Source organism: Symphodus melops (genome assembly GCF_947650265.1).
Source record: "Symphodus melops genome assembly, chromosome: 9".
Lineage (NCBI taxonomy): Eukaryota > Metazoa > Chordata > Actinopteri > Labriformes > Labridae > Symphodus > Symphodus melops.
Window position 1 is genome coordinate 15,191,890 of NC_136699.1, and position 23,229 is coordinate 15,215,118.

A 23,229-nucleotide genomic window follows, 5' to 3' on the forward strand; every position below is an offset into this window, starting at 1 on the left:
AAATTCCAGATGTGTTTTAATCTAGTTTTTACTCTTTTATGAATGAAGTTTTCCCTTTTCTTATTGTTACTATTAAAAATAAACACAGATGTCAGCAATGGACGGGACATATTAACATGTAATGGTTAAGATACACACACTGTTTACAACATGCTGGGTTCATTTTCCCTGGAAGTATTTATTTCATCCCTTTTCTTTTCTTTTACCTGGTTATTCGCTCTTTTTCCATGATCTTCCTTTTCAATAAAATCCTGTGTCTTGTAAAAAATAAAGAGCTGAAAACGAAGGGCCGTATTTGTTTAGGTTTTCCCACCATATTTATTTCAGGTGTGTTGACATCTTCTGAGTGATCTCCAGCTCCTCTATAACTTTCCCACAGTCTTCTCTCCATCTCTTTCATATGTGTACTTTAAACAACCTTTTAAAAGTCAACAGTGACAATATTCCACTTCACCACTGCACTGCTTGTGTTCCGTTAGTGTTTGGATTGCCTGAGTGAGTCTTTTTGAGACATTTGTGTTATTGTATACAGGTCGCAGTGAGTTACAAACATACAGAAGCTATACAGATTAACAGAGTCTTCATAGCGTAAGCAAAACACTCACCTGTTTAAGTGCTTCTTTCCAGATTACGTTGTGTGCGCGCACGCGTGTGTGTAAAGACTTAAATTCTTTCATGAAACTTTGCAAGCACACTTAGCATCAGTTCAGACTTCACAGCATGCTCACCTTGACACGAGACGACCTCGTCTCACCTGATCGCCCCTAGAGAGCAGTAAAGAAGCTGCTTTTAGACAGGTTCCAAAATACCCATGATCCTTCTTGGCCATCCTTGACCCACAAAGGTCTAACTCGAGCAAGCAAGGAATAATTTATGGAAACTTTGCGCTCGTCCCTTGAACCATTTGCATGGTGTCGAGTCATGTCTGTGAATTTTGGTCTCGGCTATATTTTTCTTCTGTCAACACTCTCACGCTCTGCATCCTGTCCGCCCTCTTGCCAAGGCAGAGGAGGGACGGTGAGGGAGTAAGATGAACGTTATCTGTCTCTGCTCTTCTTCACTCAAGATCTGGCCTCCACCCAAAACCCATCAACGCTCACACATACTGTGCAGAGATCCTCTGAAAGCTTCATGTTTTCTTCCAACCAAAAAAAACACTGGGGTAGATCCTGAATGATGATTTGGGGATATAAGATACAGTCAGAACTTGGATAACTAACTATAAAAAAACTGATTTTATAATAATACCCAATCTGTAACCAACTTGTGATTTGTACAGGTGAATACAATTTGGCTGTTGTTAGATCAGACACTCAAGTGGACACTTCTAGTGAACCAGTATTCTCTCAGTATTATAGAATTTAATCAGCATAAAAGTTTTAGTTTTTTGTGTTGTGGTTGCTAAAGTTAAAAGCAGCTCCGCCTGCCTACATTTTTTCTCAGTTTCCATCATGACGTTATCGCTTTGAAATCATGTATCCTCCCTGATAGCAGTCCCTGTTTGCAAAATGTCATATTTGGCAGTTTGAGAACTTTTTTTGTATCCAATCAGAATCACAGTTACTTTTTTAATGCCAAAAGAAAGGAAGTAAAGAGAAATCAAGAAAAAAATCACATAAAATGTGTTCCCTACATTCAGACAGTAATAGAGATGCCAAGTTAAGTGGGAAATTGCACCTTGCTGTGACATATTTTTGCATATTCACTTGTGTAAGCTAGAATCAATTCGTGATTCCACTGTAAGGTGGGGGTTTCTGTATCTGTGTTAAATGAATGATTAGGACATTATCAAACAGACTTGTGGATCATCTTAGATTTATTTATCCATGGTCAAATAACATAATAACATAACAGACAATATCCCAGACATGCTTCATGACCAGAACCTTACACTTACTGGCATGCTGCTCACAATCTCACATGCTAGTGAACCAGGACTCCGCAGTCACTGGACCCTGACCAGGATCTCACGATCACTGGCAAAGTATTCTTCTTCACAGTGTTCCTTATATTCTGCTAGAAAGACAACCCACACATACTTCACTCTATATAAGGCATGAAGAACTCGTCAAACATCTATGTTAAGCTAAATCTCTCAGACAACAGACACTTGGCTCCAAACCAAATATAACTCTGCTACTCTTACACATGTATGTAGTACATCTTCACAAACCTAAATGAATTACTCTCACATGGTTGACACAATTAAAAGATATATCCACAAATTTATCAAGATGAATGAATCCATGGAAATACGTACTATCAACTTGATCCTGCCGCAGCGTCATTGAGAAAATAAAGCATCAAAATGCATTAAAGAAAAAAGAAACTCCTAGAGGAACTGATAAATACAGTGTTTTACCACTGTGAAAATGAAAGTCCTCAGTCCACATGTGGAAAACAGGCCTGTTATCAAATCAACAACTGCCTCTGTTCTACTCTGTGTTTATGGTATCAGTAACTTCACAACCCTGTTGAATAAAAAGGTTAATGGTCCTTCCTTATGGCTGTGCAATGTGTTGGTGACAGATACTGAAGCGTATAAAAACACAAAACACACATGGTCTCTGAACTTTCTTCAGGAACTTCTGTGCAGTGGCCCAATCTGCAGCACGGTCAAACAAACATCAAAGAAAGTGAAAGTTTAGACGTGCAAATGGGCATCACAGCAGAGGAAAGTCTGTTAACCTGAAACATGCACTTCTAATGTTTTTAATGTTACACGCACACCTCTTTCCTGCACCCACTGGAAGATGAGTTTACATGCATGTGGTGTGTGTGATGTGGAACATTTCAGCCTCTGTGTATCCCACTTGAAAGTTTGCGTGAAAAGCAGGGCAGCTCCCAGATTTGTCGCAGGATCGTGTCATTCTGGTGAGTCACGCTGTAAAGACCTGGGGGAAGCTGGAAGCTCTTCAAAGTCAGGTTGTTACTTTTGTAGTGAAATGAGCTGAGGGGATCTGGATCTTGCAGATGAAAGCAGCGGAGAGTGTGGTGGGACTGGTACACAGCATGGATCAGAGTGGAGGAGATCTGGGCAACAAGATGTAGCACCCACCTACACTTTGCCATAGTGTGTGTTGAGGGGCTTCTTAAAAAGTTTTTTGCCCTGATTTACTGCTAACTTAGCTTTATGTGTGGGAGTCCAAGACCTGCATGAAGATCGTACAATGGCAGACCAAAATATTACATTTTAACACAAGAAAAAAACATCCAGTGTAGAACTCTGAGTCTTATGGGGTGAAGCAGCCCTACTTAAGCTTACAACACTGTCTAAAAGACAATTTATTTAAACAATATTTAGAATGGTAAGATCATTCAGCATCATTGAAACATTAGGAAGCATGACATTATGTCAATATTAGATTAAATTTAGAAAGAAACAACAGAAAACTATGTCAAATATAAAAAGTTTTCTGCAGTCGATTACAACATACTTTTATATACAGTATACACAGTGTAAATATTTGCTCTAGCTTGTATAAAAAGTGTTAGCTGCATGAAGTATGGTATGTAGACGTCCTGAATACTAAAGCAACCACCTGGCTGACCGTGCAGCTGCACTGTGCGACACTGGCCTTGAGTCTTACTGCGTGACTGCGGAGCCTGCAGAGCTGTAATGAGGGGAATCCATCAACAAGGGGGCGAGGAGTCAGCACAGGAAGGAGCAGGTGCAACTGTGTACTGTAACATTAAAAAAAACAGACAGTTATGGAGAATGGTTTATATTTTTCATTTTGAAAATGATGGAGGGGGAATAATTAAAATAACTTAAAAATTTTCTTCGGGGTAAATTTTTCTTTGTGAAAGTCCTTCAAGCGTTCAAGAAATAGCTCTCTGACAAATTAGCAGATAAGATGATGAATAGAAAGACCTCCGGCTCCAAATCATTTCCTAACTTTTGTACTGCTATTTTCCAGGCAACTTTTTTTTTCCTATTTTTGCACACATGGCAGCTACAATTGTGGAAAATTACGGGGTCCCCCTTTCTTCTACTGACATGGATTCCCTATGTAGTCAGTCAGTCGAGCCTTTTATAATGTGGCCTAAAACTGTGTGTGTTTCCAAACAGCTGGGCTGGTCCCGTTGAACCAAAGCACCATGGATGGCTGCTAATAACCCACCCTAATAATCCCGACATTACCCGATGCCTCTCTATGTTCAGTGCCATTAAAAACCCATTTATTATGATGCCAACAGTTAGTGCTGTTGAGACCACGGTCCCATAGGGGAGAGTTAACGCTTGGAGATGGCGGGTAAACTCTGTGGCGGTACAGAGAGCTGGCTCCTGCCCTTGGGTGGTGATTACACAGGGTTCCCCATAGGTGAAGTCCAGAGGCGTCTGGATAATGAGAGCTCAGCGTGCTGCTTGAGCCTCAGACTGAAACGATAGGAAACATAGACGCAGGCTGTGTGCTGTACTGAAAGACAACCACAGACACACAAAGAGTCTCTATGTTCATTTGATTTGTGGTCCATTTCCTCCTCACAGTGGAGCATAGAAAGCCTGCTGAGACGACTCACAAGACAAGTAGCTGAACATTAAACACACATTCGAAGGCTTCTTTCACTGTCCCATTTTCTGTAACAGGATAATGTCACTTTAACTGCATTCATATGTAGATGAAGGAATATAATTTAGAAATGCTGTGCTCTGCTGCAAACCCGCTTAAACTTTGATTCTGCATGTGTTTTATCTCAGATTAGGTCTTAAAGATAGCATGAGGCTTCCCAGTTCATGTCTTGATTACTGTATGTAAGGTCTAATTGGACGCACGAAAGAGGCTTCCCCTGAGGACAGCTGTGTATGCACTGGGGACTTTAATAACTTTACTGGAAACCATTAAGGAAACAAGACATTTCCGACCACAGGGAGCAAGAAAACGGCTGAAAAATGACAAAAAAAAATGGAGGGAAAATGGGACGCTTCAGGCCTGAACTGTTAAAGTGACGATTGTGGATTGTATGTTTAGAGAGGAGGCAGTTTGTACGTGTGTGTGTGTGTGTGTGTGTGTGTGTGAGGCCTTCTGTACAGGTCGTGTGCCAAATTACATGTTGGCATGGCAACAGAATAACAGTGAACTCATGTTATTTAGTTTCCCTCTCTCCATCAATCAATCATTTTTGTCATCATGATCCAACGTGAAGCCACAACTTGTTTGCTCCACACTGAATAGATAGATGCCGCAACCACTCCCTGAAAGGGAAGCAGAATATTTGGAGTTACCAGTGTAGTTCATTAGCTCCACATTCTCCACTCTCAACTCAATCAGAAGATCAGGGGTTCGATCCACAGCTCCTGCAGCCTCATGTTTCTCTGGGGTGTGACACTTGACCCAAAAATTCCCCCGCTGTTGCGTCAGTGGCATACGAATCATATGTGTATTAATGGATTGGTGAATAAATTATGGAACGTTTAAATCAGCCTCTGCAGCAGTGTGTTAATAGGTGTGAATGGGTAGGTGTGACCTGCGGTGTAAAACCATTGAGTATTCAGAAGACTAGAAAAGGGCTATACAAGCTCAAGTCCATTTACCCTTAACCATGTGAGTGATGATATAAATTAAAATACACATCAAAATACATGTGAAAATAAATGATGGTTGATCTTAGAAGTTCTAATGAGTCATTTTTTGCTAAAACAGGTTGAAGTTATATGTTGATTAACAGCTGTCTTAACAAAGGCGACTCATACAGCATTCTTTACCATTTTAGCGTATTAAAGTATAGGACGGCCTACAAGATGAATCATATAGACAACTCACAACGCAGTCATTAAACTTTTCATAGTGTCTGCTACACTAGGATCTGCTGTGGTATGTACTCAGGTACCAATATCTGCCAAAGTCTGCCCCTGCATGTGATGCTTATATCTTTAAAATCCTGTCTTCTCTGTGTGCAGGGGGCAGAGTGAATATAATTAACAGTCCCAGTCTTAAGAAGACGAACAGTTTAAATATGAAACCCATAGTCCTCATGCTATGTGTTGAATCGTTACATGAAGTGCAGGGTAGGGGAAACGCAACGACGCAGCTGAACAGCGGTTCTGTTATGCCACCTGGAAGCAATTAGTTTCCTCTTCCTGGAATACTTATGTATTGGTGAATTATTCTAAGCATGTTCCAAGTGTTTATTTCTATAATTGTGTCTGGTCTGCATGGAAGAATAACCCTTATGCAAATATGTAGACTCTTAAAGTGGAAAAATTAAAAAGTAAATGCTGCGTGAAACTTGCATCTATTGACGGAGCAGCAACATACAACAACTGTATTCCCCATTAAAGTCAGCTCAGCCCTCCTCCCCTCAGGCTCCTCTCTTTATATGCACCACCCCGTATCCAAACACTGTTAAAGACTCATAAAAGCTCTGCATAATATTTGGATATCTGTCATCTAATGCTGTTATAAAAGAGCCAGGGGCAGGGGAAGTTACCTTCAGTTGTGGTATCCACTCCCATCATAACACACTGGCTCCTTTTTCCCAGGGGGATGTTTGTTGTGATGTAATGTGGCACCAAACACACAGAGTCTGCATGAGGTCTGAAGTCCTCGTGGATTTGTTTAGTCTTGGTGGGCAGAACACAAGGAAAAGATTTTTGATATTTTTTAGATGTTTTCTTGTTCTCTTCATCTTGGTTCTGTGATTTTTTTACATCTAATTTATGAAAACCTTTTCTTGTATAAATTGAAAACTCAATAAGCTTTTGTTGCAGCAATATCCCATAAAATCCAGTACTTTTTGCTCCTAACTGAGCTGCCCCCTGATGGCCTTGATAAGAATGCAGCTTGATTGCCCCCATCGCCTTGAGTCATACGCAGAGTTATTGTTCTTTTCTCATATTCAATGTATGAGCAAAATATTATTATCTCAGGCAGGTCAATCAAAATAAAACATTGCCCTTGTGCTACTTGAAAACTATGCTGAAGGGAAAATTGTGGGGGAAAAAAACAGTTTATCTCATCACGACTTATCAAAAGTCAATGTTTGGTATTACATGCACGATCATTTAGAATGACTTGACTCCTTCCGGTCCCCTCTGTGGGATTAATCAGTTCAGTGATAAGATATACTCAGGAGTAAATGGAGCGGGGTAGGGGGGTGTGTTTGTCAGGCTGAGATGGGTATGTACTGTATGTTGTGGGGTGAGGACGTTGCTGGGGGTGGGCTAGTGGTTGAAAGGTGACACTCTCACAAGTGGTGTTTATGAGAAGAAAATACCAAAGGAGAACTGGAGACTGGCTTCAATATGAGATAGAAAGGGAGAAAGGTGAGGAGAGCACCGAGTTGGGCATATGAGTGAAAGTGAGAAGAAGACAGAAGTCTAGATCCAGACGGGAAGACGTGACAGCAACATTAAGTATGCGTCTCAGACTAACACAGGCTCTTAACCCAGAGGTCAGAAACAGAAAGTTGCGTATAGTCACAGAACCTAGTATGACACAACCATAGAGAGAGGAGGTTTGAAGCTACCTTACCAAATAGTATTTTCATGTTCTTAAAACTATATCTTGTGCAATTTCTTCATTCGTCGGCTAAATGTGTGCTCGGCGGACATGCCTGCAGAGAAATGTGAATGGGTATGTTTAGGGGTCAGAGGTCCCCTGTGTTGAAGTACAAGTGGCAGATTTATGAGCCCACCAACCTGAAAGCTGGAGGTCACATGCTGTCTTTGTTACACGCCTCAGCCACACATACTGACACGCACCACAAAGTGGTACCACAAACTGAATACCAGCCTGCTGATGCCAGGTCATCTGTGTTGAGCTCTATGTAATAGATAAAACAGGGAATGAAGCTGGACTGACGTGTGAGTGTGTGTGCACAAGTGTATAAGATTCCCATCTGGCCTCAGGGGTTAAACATGTAACGTGTGATTAAGATGGAGGACATCGGACATTGATCAGTAAAGAAACAAGCTCTGGATCAGAGATGAAAGAACAAAGTCGGATCGTGTTGCTTGCTATCATTAATATCTATCAGAAGGAATACGAAGGCTTAAACAGCGAGGCGTGGGAGAGGTTCTCAGGGTCATATTGTTGCCCCGTGCTTCCTTGCTTCTTTCATTCATTATCTTCCTCCCTTTAGCTGTCATTCAGCAAAGACTGCCTTTTTCTCCTGTGGTTTGGTTGTGAAATCAGGAAGTCTGCAGGAGGAGTGTTTAAAAATCTAGCTAGCATTAGTTTTCATGGATTCGACAACTTGTTATTATAAGCTATTAGCTACTTTTAAAGGGCAACACTGTCTTCTTCACAGCACCATTTCTTTTGTTACATCACTTTGTTCTATAGAACAAAAACTAGAATCCTAACTGATTTTGAACTTTAAGGTGTCTCTGTTCTATTCAATGCTATGCTGACTTGTGTCTCACAAGATTGACCATAAGACATGAAAGTGTGGCTATGTCATTGACTTTCTAATATGTCACACCTCTCTTCCCTAACATGACAGGTGTTTTGCAGACTGTTATTATTTTTTTGAAAGTATTGCCAATTGCTCACACTTTCAGCAGGCATGTGAATGCAAGTTAATGCGTCTGGTATTAATCTGCTTTTCTGTCGTAACAGGTGCTTATGTTTGACCTACTCCTCTACTGCTGTAATCTCAGACATCCAAAAGAGATAATTAGATCCTCTTACTGTTCCCTGCCAACATCTTGGTCTTGCGTTTATTAAAACAAGCAGAGGGAAATTAAATGTTTTATGTGAAACATTTGGTCCCTTGTTACACTTTACATTTCTACAACAATGGAGTATTGGAAAAGCCGTATTTGGAAAGCTATAACAGGAGTTGGATTTAGAGGGACTACAAGTGATTTTTGACTATATCATTTTAAGTGTAAGGACATATTGGCTCAGCTACAGTAAGGTGCATGCAGACAAAGCCTCCATTGTTGTAAATCCCAGGATAGTTAGTTTAACCATAAACCTCCACTGGCCGATTTATGAGACAGCTTCCATCCTGAGAATAAAAATATGAAAGATTTTGAAAGTGAACCAGTTGGAGCAGATGGCAGGAGCCCTTAAATCGCTTTCCAAGAGACCACAAAATGTATTTCTTGTTCCGATGTATCATTTTACCCACAACTCCCGTTGATCTGGGACTTCGGCATGGTCCAAGAAGGTCTGTTATTCAGAGTGTCGTTACCACCACAAACCGTTTTCTTCTTGACCTGGCAAACAACGGGAGAAACCTGAAGCCTCAACCCAAAACCCATCTCAGACCGTTACCTTAGGGTGGCTCATGCTCTAGTTTTGGTTCAGTACCAAAGGTTGTTTAACTACTTTCTTTCTGATAATCTTCAACTGAACAGACACATTGAGATGTACAGCACCATTTGCCTCTCTCATTGGCTTTTTTTTATTGCTGAACTAAAGGAGAGTGTATTTTAAGACAGCAGCTACTTAAGAACAGTTCCGGTACAGCAGGAGATTGTCAACAGTAGGAATACAAAACCAGAAAGAGTGCAGTTGTATTGACCTGCCCTGCAATTGGACAAGACAATCACACACTCTATCCAATATCAGCTATGGAAGGGAAGCTTGAACTCCTCTATAGTACTGAATTTAAACAACAGCTTTACAAACAGCATTTGATTTTCAAAAGGGTGAAGCATCAACAGACTTTCACTTTTTTTTGCTCATTTAATCATTTATTTGTCTCCAATGACACAACTGTACTATTGGCCTGCATGGGACCCAAACATTTTGCTGCACTTGTATTTTGTCTACACTTAATCGCAGACATGCCAGTTTGCATAGCGAACAGCTATCTCTGTGTTTGTATTTAATCTGCAACAAAAAATGTATATTTTTGACAGTTGTCACATGTGGTTTTGAATCATGACATAGACTGTCAGCTGTAACGGTATAATGTGGGGCAGTTTGTGGCTCAGTTGATCGAGTCGTTATCTCTCAATTGGAAGGACGAGGGTTTGAAATGTCTGATGTGTCCTTGTGGGAGATACTCCTGGGGTGGCGTATTAATGCATATGAATGGGATTAGTTACTTCTGATGGGAGATTGGATACCGGACTTTGTGAAAGCAAAACAATTTTGAGACAAAGTAGATCCCATTACATCAGATAGGAGACGTGCATGGACTAAATGAAGGTGACATGGCTGACTTTGGATGAGGTGTTAGATGGATGTGTGTTGAGTGAAATCGGCTAAATGATGACTCATGCATTGCTCTATCTGTCTCTGTCTCTGCAGCTGTGTTCCCCTGTCTTTTGCCAACATGCTTCACCTTGACCCTCATCCAAGGTCACCACGTTATGAATGCTGATGCAAAGATGTGATTGGTTGACAGCGATGAACGGCACATACCTCTATCATGCACTCCCAGCTGTGTTTAACTTTCATTACTCCACATGACGCCTATCAGACATATCAGCTGTGTCAGCCATGTATCACAGTCGCAGCTGTCAGCCACACAAACATAGTTAGAGGCGCACATCTTCTAAATACACACACACACACACACACACACACACACACACACACACACACACACACACACACACACACACACACACACACACACACACACACACACAGCTGTTAATACACACAAAAAAATGCCTCTGCAGCACAGAGAAACAAAGAACTCCGGATATCTTTACAGATTATATTATATATTATGTACATGAATATAAACTCACAACAGGCATTATGCTCTCTCGCTCCATCAGCGACTGACCCCCCAAAATAAGCAGCTGATTGGAACAAATATGGTAGCCACCAATGGGATTAGGTGACTCATGACCTCCTCCCATAAAGTTCACACTGGGGCAAGTCTGCACCTGCCACAGGAGTGGCTTCACGACAGACACACACACACACACACACACACACACACACACACACTTCACTGTTCTAGCCCCTCCACTCACGCAGCATTAAAAGAGGACATGGGTTAAATTACATCAGTAACATCACAGCACGGAGAGAGACTCTCCGAAAGCAGTGTGGAGGAAATAATATCCTCCCCACACACACCTGCATGTGTGACTCTTTGAAATAAACACATGATCATCTTTAAAAGAAGCTGTTGAGAACCGTGGTTATGAGTTTAAGGTGATATCAGTGGACGCAACACTGACGTCTCTGACACAATGTTAATTTTTAAGCAGGTTGCTCCAGCTGCTCAGATGACATATTGCTCGGTGGTTTGTTGATCGTTAGCTTTAAGCATTCTGAATGTACTTTTTTTTATTCATGCTGTTAACAAAGTGTTGATTTTGAAGCTGCAGGAGCAACCAAAATATCTTAGCTTTCATCAGTAATATGGGGTGGGGCGGCAGTAGCGGCAGTAGCTCAGTCTGTAGGGACTTGGGTTGGGAACTGGAGGGTCGCCGGTTCAAGTCCCGGCACGGACCAAGTCCGGAAACTGGTCTGGTAACTGGAGAGGTGCCAGTCCATTTCCTGAGCACTGCCGAGGTGCCCCTGAGCAAGGCACCGAACCCCAAAAAACTGCTCTGGAGCGCTCGCTGTGGGCAGCCCCCTCACTCTGAGACCTCTCCATTAATGCATGTCACTAGAACCCTGTTTGTGCATGAGTGTGTATCTCGGCCTATGTGTGTGTTAGACAGAGTGTAAAACTGAATTTCCCCTCGTGGGATTAATAAAGTGTAAATTATTATTATTATTATTAATACGATATTTTAAACTCAATATGGAAGAAAATGATAATTACGTAAAATGTTGCCTTTGTTCCAACAATATAAGTATAGGTCAATCCCGTCGGGAAAATACATACAATAAAGCTGAAAAGTCTTGGTGTTTTGTGAATAAGAAGGGTCTGGAGAAGTAGGAGTCCATACATTGCAACCAAACAGAGGAGATGCATATCGGATTATCTTAAAGAGCTATTGTGCTGTAATTTGCAGTTAGGAAGCCATGTGGATGTTTTGCATATTGGAAACTTCATGCTTAATTGCCAAAAACATTTCATCGTTTGAAAGGCCATTAGGATGAGTCCAGCATGTATTTTAACATGATGAGATTGAATGAGGTAACAGTGTTATATGAATACTGTTCAGCTGATTTGATGTTAGTTTAGTTTCTTTGGTATAAGCCCCTTTAGTAAGAGTAATAGAGCAGAAGGCCACAAACTGTAATTTCACAACTGTGAGTCAGAGACAGTATTGGAGTACTGGCACAAAGTGGATGTATGAGGACAGTATGTTGGTGTATGTCTTGGTGTTCATATGGGCTGATAGTGTAAAGTTTATGCAATGACGAGAGTTTTACAAAAGTGGTACATTGTAATTGTTTCAATAATCCTTATGATACCATACAACCCTCAAATGCATATGCACGACTTTATATTTTGCAGCTTTACCAGAGGCACCATATTATCAGTAACTCCTGGATGACTGGACACGCAGCTTGCAGCACTCACCTTGGCTGTCCCAGAGGCTGTAATCAGCCTGTCTGTTTCAGGTGTGAGAGAAGAGGAGACAGAAACCAGAGCAAGGAACTAGCTTTAAAAAGAGGGCCAAGGGTCCGAGCGGTGGGGCACCTGTTAAAAGACTAAGAGTTTGTTTAGTTTGTTTAAAGATAGCCAGAAGAAGGGCAGAGAACTCTTTTTTTTTCCGATAAACTGTTAAAGGGTTAAATAAAGGGGCAAGCTGGTATGAAGCTCCCTTTTGAACATTTACACCATGTTTCCTAAGCCACACATTGACCCCCAACACACACATACACAAATACTTAAGGTTTCATTTAAAGTCACGGTGATTAGTGCACTTTTCTTTTTCTTCCTTACACTTCAAGACCGACCCCCGCTCCCTTAACGTGTTCCAGAGCGTCAAACTAAAACCACATTTTATGAAAGAAAATGGACACAGAGATAAAAAAAAAAGCGTTTTATCCTGTCACAGACCACCATTAGACATAGACTGGTCGAAACTGACACTTTATAATCTCCTTGTCAAATTACCACTGCTGCTCATGTATATGCTGCTGATCATGTTTGTCACGTTAAAGAGTATTGCACTTTTTTGTGTCAATTAAAAAAGGAAGTCTAGCCCTTTGCATGTTAAAGTAAAAATGTCTCCATGTTGTAGCTCACGCCCTATCAGGTGACCCGTGTGTTTCCTTAACCTCTGCTCTACCTGTGTGCCAGCGTGTGTTAATCCTCATGTTAATCCTCCCTCAGGACTGGATTTAAGACCTCCAGACTTTCTGGAAGTTCTTGCAACACCGGTGGCCCCAATCTGATCTGATCTACAAACATTACCTTCATTCTCACCCCAGCATCACACCACTGGCGGCTGTCCCCCTGCCTCCAGGCACATCATGCATTTGTTATGGGACTCACTGGTTCCCACATCTGAGGGTGGTGATTGGTCATAGAAGGTTTTTCAGTTACCAGTCTGACTCAATACATGCATGAAGGTACTGTTTCTATGAGAGGAAATGTGTGTAGGTATTTCTATTTCCAAGCTAAAGCAGATTGGGATAGTTGTATGCAGAAAGCGGTCTCGGTCGCTCATTTGCGTGCAAGTGTGTTTGTGCACTTAAAAATCCTCTTGAGTACACGAATTCCAGCGACTGTGGCCAAAGTACCTATTAATGTAAGTACCACCCAGAAGCCTGTGTGAATGGGGCCGAAAACGAGCTGGTCCCATGCACGCCATCGTGCCCAGCGTCAACAAACACAAATCTGTTAATGTGAACGTGTGGGCGTGTGTGTGTGATTCACTTGCAGTTGAGGGTTTGTTTATCTGGGGTCAATTCGTTTAAGGCATCACGCTATGGCCTTCCTTCTAACACATGCACACGTGGGTTCACAACAAACTCCATTTAAACTCTGACCATTTTCTGAAACAAAGACCAACTTTTCTTTAAAAAACTTCTTCAGACATTTCTCAATAATGACATAAACCAAGAGTATTTTATCTGTTCATAGCACAACACTCTCAGCATCTTTAAGATTTAGAATCGTTCATAAGCATGAATACTCACTGTTTCTTACCTTTTAAAGCTTGAAATTTGCCATTATAGTCTGACTTGTTTGATGTAGCTCCTAAATTTTAGTATGATTATAGATGTAAGCTAACTGGAATTATATCTATTTTTTTCTGTCATCTCAGAGTCAAACATGGAGATTTCACTCTTCTGAAGTGTCATTTTCGCATCTATTGTAAACCATAAATAAAACAATGGTGGCTGTTTTCTAGCGATGATAGCTACAAGACAATCACCACAGTAGGTCTCACAAACAAAGTGGCGCACCCTTTCAGCTTGGAGAAACCCCTTGAAGACATATTAAATTGTACATTTCCTTTTATCCTCACTTTCTGTCTGTCTACAGCTGTCAGCACCTAAAAAAAACAAAACATTTTTTTCTTTCTTTTCAATGTTGGACTCCTTATGCTCTTTTCCCTTTTGTTGTGATCTTCTCATATTTGCTGAGCTCGGCTGGCGCTGGTTGCTGAGTTTAGTGAGGGCGATCTCATTGTTTTGACTGTGTAAGTCCGTAAGTGCTGGGCGGCCCATCTCTGCCTTCACCTCTCATTAGCTGTAACACGCAGTGACTACGCAGGCTGCCTTTCAGCACCACTCAACGCAAAACACCTGCCATATGTTACAACACTGGACTCTTCCTAAACCTCTGCATGCAAACTCACCAACCAATATAAACACATAACGTTTTCCAGAAGTGCAAATCTCAAATAAACAAGGAATTATTAGCTTTATGTGTATGACGCTAATTAGAAACCAATGAATAATGCATCAGAGAAATGTGCAAACCCTTCAGCTGTAAGAGCATGCATGCATGCTTAAACACACGCACAATAGTAGACAGGTTTACTGCAGTGCCATTCAGCCCTCACAGAGTGTGTCAAGAAACCTCGACATTGATCACACTTGCGTGGGCATGAAATGGCATCCATACCAGCGCACACCCTCTGAGACTGACGCCCGCTCTCTCTCGCTCCGAGAAACCTACTCTGCCGTCACGCAACACTAAACACAGAAAGTAAAACAGGAAGGTCGACCTGGTACCAATGTGTTCTAGGCTTCTTATTACCCAATCGCGGGTGACCTTTGCATGAATACCACAGTGATGTTTACTGTATAGCATCTTTGTGTAACCACATTTCATCAACGAGGTGAAGCGTAGTCCAAACACAGGCAGTGTTCAGTTTCAGAGCGATGTGTTTGAGGTTGTGGTTAAGATGCATAAAAAAATATAGATTTGTGAAACACACAAGTCTGTAACTTTGGTTAGTATTAAATAACTCTTTAAAAACTGGTAAATTTTTGGAGATCTGACTGATGGATTCATCTGTGGTTTATTAACCACCTCTGTAATATTGAACCATAGATTAAGCGCCCATGCCATGTCCTTTTATGAAACAAATGAAATAGCCTTATGTTATCTATACACAATGGCACATAGTTTATTTGTTTACATGGTCGCATGTTTATAATTCTGTCCCTCTGTGTCTGCGCACACACAGATAAGCAAAAGAAAAAGTCAGCATTTTTTTAAAGGATACACTGCAGTGACAAAAGTAGTGAGAGTAGAGTTGAATTTAAGCATCACTGTTTCAATAGATTGGTCAAAGCTAGTGAAACTTCATGAGTTTGAACCATAGACTAAATATGAGAAGTACAATTAGCCTCCTGGTTTAAAAGGAAAACCAGGCACAAGTTCATCAAACCTTCAGTCTTCTTAATGGCCAGCAGGGGGAGACACCACTGCTAAAAAATGTTGATAGTATGTAACCAGATGGGGAAAAAAGAAGATGATTTATTCTGATTCTAATATTTATCTTGATCTATTATGTACACTTTTTCAATACATCATGATGTTAATGAGGTAAATTACTATTGTAAAGTAAAATAAGCAAAGTATGGTGTGCTGTTGAGAGTTGCCTTCCAATGCTATCAACCAGGATAAAGACAAGTCCGCCCTTTTGTCTAATTATGGTCACTGCTTCCTCGATAGCAACAACAGACAAAATGCAAAAAAAAAACAAATCTTACAATAAGTGCCCAAATCAGTAATGAGTCTCGCCTTGTTCTTATTTACAGTCTGTGTTCTGTTGAACCCTGTCAGAGCTGCTGAACCACAGCTGACCCTACAGCCAGGAGAGATGCAGGGCAGCTGGAGGATGAATCATCCCCATGTGAATCACATTGGCCGTCTCTCTCTCTCTTTCTGTTTGCTGTTTACATCCTCGGCATGTGTCCCCCATCTTATTGGATCGAAAGTTGGACAAACACAGTGAAACGCTGACAGATCCGTTGACAGTTTGGAAGAAGACGTTTTATTTCAGACATTAAGGCTGTACAGCTGTCAGCTTTCATGCAAACACGAAAAGGAAATCCTCAGTCATATATTAGATAAGTAAATAATTTCAATGGCAGCAATTGAGCTGACATTTTAATGTGAGGAAATATATTCAATCCTTGACAAAATAATAAAACAACTTACTTTTATTATAAAACAAAAACGCCAAATAAATGAATATTTCATGAGTTCATCAGTATCTTTGCCATAATATGATGAAATAGTCTTTGTTAAAAACCTGGCCTTTTTCTTTGTACATCTGGAGCATATATTGACTGCATGAAACAACATTAAGAGCAAATGTCCAGTTTTGTTTTGTTGCTGCATAGACACATTTTCCAAGTTCTTTTGATAGTATGATGATTTAAAGGAAAGTCATGTCTTTTTTGAAATCTTAAACAGGGTGAAAGAAGTGATGCCGTATAGACACATTGCCTCCAGCCAACATGGAAGGAAGAGGCTGACCCTGGCTGCCCACACCCCCCTCCCCGTCACTCTGTTCCTTCCAGTTAAATTAAATTTTCCCCCGTTTGCAAGAGGAGTCTAAATGGGTAGATGTAAGTCCTGTGGTCGTGCATATGCCATATCACATTCTGCTATTTTCATTTGGCTCTTTATTGCTCCCAGTTGTTGGGTTACACAATGTGGCCTAAAAGAAGAGACAGAGGGGGAGGTTGTTCCACCATCCTGCGTTTTTTTTCCTCTGGAAGCACTTTGTTTGCGAGAAATGTCACAGAAGCTAAATCAAGCCGAGCCATAGCTATGAGAAACAGACAGAGCAGATGGAGGATGGATGGCTCTGTGTGTCTCTGTGTGTGTGGTGAAACGATGTGGATGTGTATGCAGGAGAAACATTCGGTATATTCGTAGCAGAACTGTTGCTCGAAATGTTTTGTAGGTGAAGAAAGACCTAGAGAGAGACAAAGGCAGAGAAAAGGTGAAAGGGGAAAGCTGTGTAGGTTTTAATGCAGATACACTTTGAACTAGTAAAACTACTCAGGTAATAATGGCATTTATGACTTATGACTGTGAGCTCTGGGTTAGTGTTTCTATGTGCCGGTAAGATCTCAGAACCTCAAAAGACAACTTTTGGGGGCTTCCTGTGAAGACGTAAGCCTTTTTTAGTCCTCCCCATCAAGGCTCAGTCTTTACGCCCTTTGATGTCTCATCTTCACTATGAATGTCCCAGAGGCGTAATGGGGGGGGGGGGGGGGGGGCTCCGTCTGAGGAAGTAACAGAGGCGATACAGGGATGAGACAAGATCAGCAGAGCCTGAGGGAGGATAATAACACTGTTTGTGTATGCAGTGTGTGTGCATGTGTAGCTCTTGCTGTTTCTCTTGTGACTCTGTAACATAATATGAATATGAGTCACCAATATTATGCTGTTGCGGTATCAATGTGAATGTACAAAGACGTAATCACAGCGGAGCTTTGTTACAGCGCTGCTGTGGAATTGCACCAAAAAAGAGCTAACTTGTTGTTCAGTGACAGTCAATGGCTGTTGGATTTTAAATCCAACAAAGCTAAATACGATCCCAAGCCTATTTATACACACACATATATATATATATATATATATATAGATAGATAGATAGATAGATAGATAGATAGATAGATAGATAGATAGATAGAAAAAGATAGATAGAAAAGTTGTGCTATAATAATTTCTGGACCATTGAACCTCTATGTGGGATGCATAGTCATTAATCTAAAAGCCATTTATCATTACAACTGGGATGGTTTGAATTAGCCTTTATTTTAGTCAAAATAAGTGCCTCGATACTGTTCTGCAGAATTTGATCAGCTCTAAAATGAAACTTCATTATCTATTGGAAAGTTAGATGCACATAATTTAAAAAAAAGGATGCATTGTTTGAAGGTCAAAAAAACTAATCTGAAACTAATCTATTTCAAGAAAATGACTTGTGCAGAGAAACATTGTCAAAGAACATTCAAAGTTGAGATTTGATGAATAAGGGTTATTCAACATCCCATGTACAGATTAATCAAACGTGCACAATCTAGGAAACATGTAGTTGTTTCTCACAGCCTCAGGTTTTTAACTTTCTCACAAGCACATAAACACTGTACGAGTATTCAGGGAAAAGATGGGACCGTTGGCTGGCTGCCTGTTCAACTTTAGACCGCATGATTTTCAACTCCATCATACAAAAGAAGTTCACGGTTGGCTTAAGATACAGAGCTTCAGGCAACCGTCGATCTGAAGTTCATGATACGAGTGTGTTATCGTGTCACTCGAGGGACCCGTTTACATGCTCATATTCATAATTACGTTGGCTCATACTGATTGAGCCTGCATGTGTCCGACACTGAGTCTGTGCGTCCCTCTGAGAGATTTATGAACAGGCTGTGATTTTATTTTATTTCCAAACTTAAAGACTATGTGGAGGCCCATCTTTCTTTTTGGTTTTTCATCACCTGTTAAAGTCAAGAACAACATCTGTGTTAAGTACTTAACTACAGCAACCATCCATACACCCTGTACACATTTCTATTCTTACAGTATCTATTTGTGTGACATTTCCTGATCTCAGTTTGCCGTCACGACACAGGAAGTGACACCTTACTGAGGCTGACACCAGAGTCACATCATGTGCCTGTGTGTTTATGTGTTGGTTTGCCTATATGTCACAGGATATGTGTTCATTGCTCAACTGAAATAGGAATCTGACACACACAGAGACACACACACACACACACACACACACACACACAGACACTGCTCACCACTGCTGCTGTTTTTCCCATTAATTCCATCAGTCAATACAGCCCTACATCAGCTTGTCATCACCCACCTCCATTCCCCTACTCAGGGCCAATCCCACTCCCACGTTTCAGTCACTCTGAACCCACTGCTCTAAGGTTTTGGCGACTGAGCTGTCAACATGCTTACAGCCTTTCATGTCTCAAATAAAGGTAGAGCAGGAATATGGACCCTGGTGACCCATTCCTTAAATTGCATATCCATTTTTCAGGTTGTAATTTGAATGGGCAATTATTTAGGATTTCAAGGATTGAGAAGCAATCCATTTTTCTCCACCATCTATTTTCTTGGACCCTTTCCTCATTTTAAGTGCAGTAAATCTTCCTTTCTGACTCCACTTTTTTTTCCAGCACTCGTTGTCTTCCCTCCCCATCCCAAAACTCTCCTTACACATTCTTCCCTCCCCCCTTCAAGCTTTTCCTCTCCATCTCCTCCCTTCAGGCTCAGGGAGAAATACTATGTCCTTCTCTGCAGAGGCCTTGGCTCCCAGCAGGTCTGCTCCATGCTGCCGTTAATGGCTGCGAGTGCTGAAACGGGGGAAGTAGCGCACACTAGGGAATATGGAGACTATTAATATAAATGCTGTGTGCATGTGTGTGAGGGTGCGCTTGAGTGTGTGAGCTGGCATATGTGTCTGAGGTTTGAGGGTGTGGAGGTGTTAAATGATCAAAATTGTTCAAACATAACTTTTAAATGAGAGTCATAGGTGCACAGCTGTACTCATTCTCCATTGTTACATTTTAAAATGCTCCCAAAAGGTCTGCAGCAAGTATAATTGCTAAAATAAATCAGATTTCAAGTAACACTGGACTTTAATTTCTCTTTTGATGGTTTGCCGTAGACGGAGAAAAGCTTGTTGTTACATAAAGTAAGCAAAGGAGGATAAAAGTGGTCAGGTAGTCATAAGAAGGATCTGGAGGAGCATGATTGAGCTCTTTGAAACGGTTGGCAGAATCAGGAAGTGATTAGGCCACTACAATAACCTCAATAAGGACAATAGGGAAAACATGTCTGCAGCCACAAGCACTTAGCATCAGAAACAGTACCCAGTATGGTTCCTATTTCATTAAAAGAGCATGAGCGAGTGTGGGTGGATGACGGGCATATGGGAAGAAAGAGAACAAGGTTTTACCTACAGGAGGGTTTCAGGCCTTGAAGAGGAAAGCTGGATTTAGTTACTCTTCTTACAACGATAATGGAGGATGACCTTTTGAGTTTTTTTTTTTGCTCATTTTTGAATCTGGAGGTCATTGATTTCACACAGAGACTGACAGAAACACACATCTCAACTCTGGCAGTCAACTTGATTTGGCTATCTCCAGCTAACGCGATTTGATATGATGCAGGAAATTAATACAATATTTGAGCAGAACTTCTGAAATGCTAGTGACTGATGGGAAAATTGTGGTTGGATCATTCCTGGTAAAAAGAAACACAGAGTTACAGCTACTTTTACCGATCTCCAAAAAAAAAAAAAGCTTTCAGCTCACTTCCTTGTTTCAGCCAATCAGAAGCCATGCTGCCGTAGGCTTAGGGAAAGTTAAGGACAACAGATGAGGTAGAATCAGTGAATTATTGCTACAGTTTTAAAGATGTAAATAAACATGGAGGGGAAGAATATTGTTTTGAAAAGTATGTGAATAGTTAATGGACTAAACATTGTTTAGATTAGAACATTATATTTTAATGTTGTAATTTATGAATTAACTGTAATTCTAAATCTTACACTACAGTAGGTAGAAGGTTTGAAAGCTTAATGTGAAGGTAAAGAACCCAGAGCTTTGAAGACCTTAGCCAAAGTTGTTCAGTAACAAGGATGTCAGTTTTTTTTTTTTTTTTATCCTGAGTAGAAAACCTGTACATTTTATTTATTTTTATTTTCTATGGTCTGCTGCACCATATCCTCAAACAGCACCTCTGGTAATTTACCAGCCAGGCACTGACGTAATCAGTGGTCTTGTAGAAATGATTCATGGTCCTTCAGCAGCATGAGGTCTGCGGATCTAGGACGGTCTTCTTGCTGGCCACATCAGATTCTGCTTCTTCTACAGCCCTCCTGCTATTCATCACAACTTTACCAGACCTCTCAATAAAAAAAATCTTTTACCGGAAAGCGGTGGCATAAGCTGCATCCCAGCAGGGTCAGAGGGAGGTGGCTGGATGGAGCCCAGCTAGTGAGGAGTAGGTCCACTGAACATGATATTGAGCCAAAGAATGAGCTTTCAGCTGAAGGTAGTTGTTTGAGTCTGTGTGACAGGATCTTTGTTGAATGCCAGCACACACAAACGCAATGCCAGGCAAAACAGATAACCAGCAGTGGTGAAACTGTAAGTAATGCTCGGTGGTTTTCTACTCATCCCTGCAGTGCTGATTTGGAGGATTTACTGCTCCGTCTGTGTGTTTTTACAGGGCCTCCAGGAAAGCGAGGACGGATGGGAAGAAGAGGGGACCCTGGTAAGTGACATCCACCACCTGTTTGTTTGTTTATCACTCTTTTTTTCTCTTCTCCTCATAGAACACGTGCTTTTCTTCACATCTCTCCTCCTTGTTCTCACACGCGTTCCTTCTTCCTGGGTGACTGAATTTGTTTAAGGGCTGGTTTAAGCAGTGACCCATGAGTCAAGTTGGAGGATGACGGCCTGCAGTCCTCCCCGTCCCTCGCTTTTGGGGCCGACACGGCGTTAACCTCAGCCATGTGTTTGCACTAACTTTGCCCAGATGTCGGTCGTTCTCACTGAGCGGTAGCAGCTGCCGTAGTACGAGCCTAATGAGACTGTCCCTTGCCAACATCAGTACCCACCATTATAGTTCTTTTTCCACACAGACCACAAAAACACTCACGGGCCACAAACAGTACACAAAACAGTGCAGAGACATCATTCTCCTTATGCAAAAAGGTCATCATGACAGATAGAGCGGATGTGGAACTTGTTTGAGTCATCCTCATGTTGAACTGATTGTATTAAGTGTGGATTCGACATATTGTGACGCGATGCTGTCAGACGATTTTATCAAAACCTGCAGGACTGAAGTTGTCCTGCAGGAAGTGCTCCAGTCTGGCTGTGAGTCACTGCTGTGGAGATTAAACAGAGGAGATATAATCCTGGAAAGATGTTGACTCAGTGACAGATCACCAATGACCGTTTTTGCTCTACTGAGCTTTTCTGAATCATTAGAACAATTCAAAGCTTTACAGTAAATTTATAATGTCCTTCACTTTTGAATCCGAGAACCCGAATTCCATGAAGTGACTTTGTTTCTGCATTAAAGATAACAAACCCAAGAAAACATACATTTGGTGAGATTTTTTAATTGTTCTCAGTCCGTTTGCGACTCTCAATCCTGAACTGAAAACTGAAGAGGTAAATCTGAATCCTACCAAAGAAGAAACATCTTTAAATGACGGTAATACAGTCAAACTACCGATCTAAAATCTAGCCACTTAGAACTGTATGGTTATTACTGAACATAACTCAACTAAGAGAGTAAAAAAGAAAAAAAAATCGTTATTTACAGCAGTTAGTGTTAGACTGATCCAGTTCAATGTTGTGGCCATGTTTTCGGTCATATTTGGAAGCAAAAAAAGTCTGTTTTTTGTCTCTTCCTGAGATTTGACAAGAAAAAAAAAGGTCAGAATATCACCAGACTTTCTCTTTTAATCCCCACATGACTTTTTATCGATTTACAAAGAACATCAGCTGATCAAAGGCTCATAAGGCTGGGATGTATTTTCAGTTCTTTTAACACATTGTCATTTTGGGAAATCTTGGCACTAAAGGATTCTCTCAGAATAAGATGCGTAATGACTGCTCACAGTTTGTCACAAGATGTTCTGGATTGAAATGGTTCTGTTTAGGTTGTCTCTGTCACTGTTTACTTTTTGGGTTATCATGCAGGGGTAGGTGGCATGAAGGGATCGTTGCGCAATGCTCAAGCAGATGACTCTGAGGGCAAAGTTTACTAGCGAATGGGACGTTTTTCCCCGATTTCTCTGGAAACAACAACTTAGAGTTGAAAGAGGAATCTGAAACACAAGAAACTAATAACAGGGAAAGAGGCCGACAGAGCAGTAAAGCATCTGTCGCCTTGTCTCCTTCGTCAACCCAACTCTCACGATTCTTTCACATGTTTGTC

General features: G+C 41.1%; 1 protein-coding gene across 1 annotated transcript in view; it reads left to right on the top strand.

Moving 5' to 3' along the window:
* The window catches only part of LOC306829496 (uncharacterized protein), a 119,833-nt gene that overhangs the window by 65,842 nt on the left and 30,762 nt on the right, over positions 1 to 23,229 (top strand). Inside the window, exon 3 of the mRNA XM_079352546.1 lies at positions 21,505 to 21,549. Coding sequence (XP_079208672.1) covers positions 21,505 to 21,549 — 45 coding nt within the window. The remainder of the gene's footprint in view (positions 1 to 21,504; positions 21,550 to 23,229) is intronic.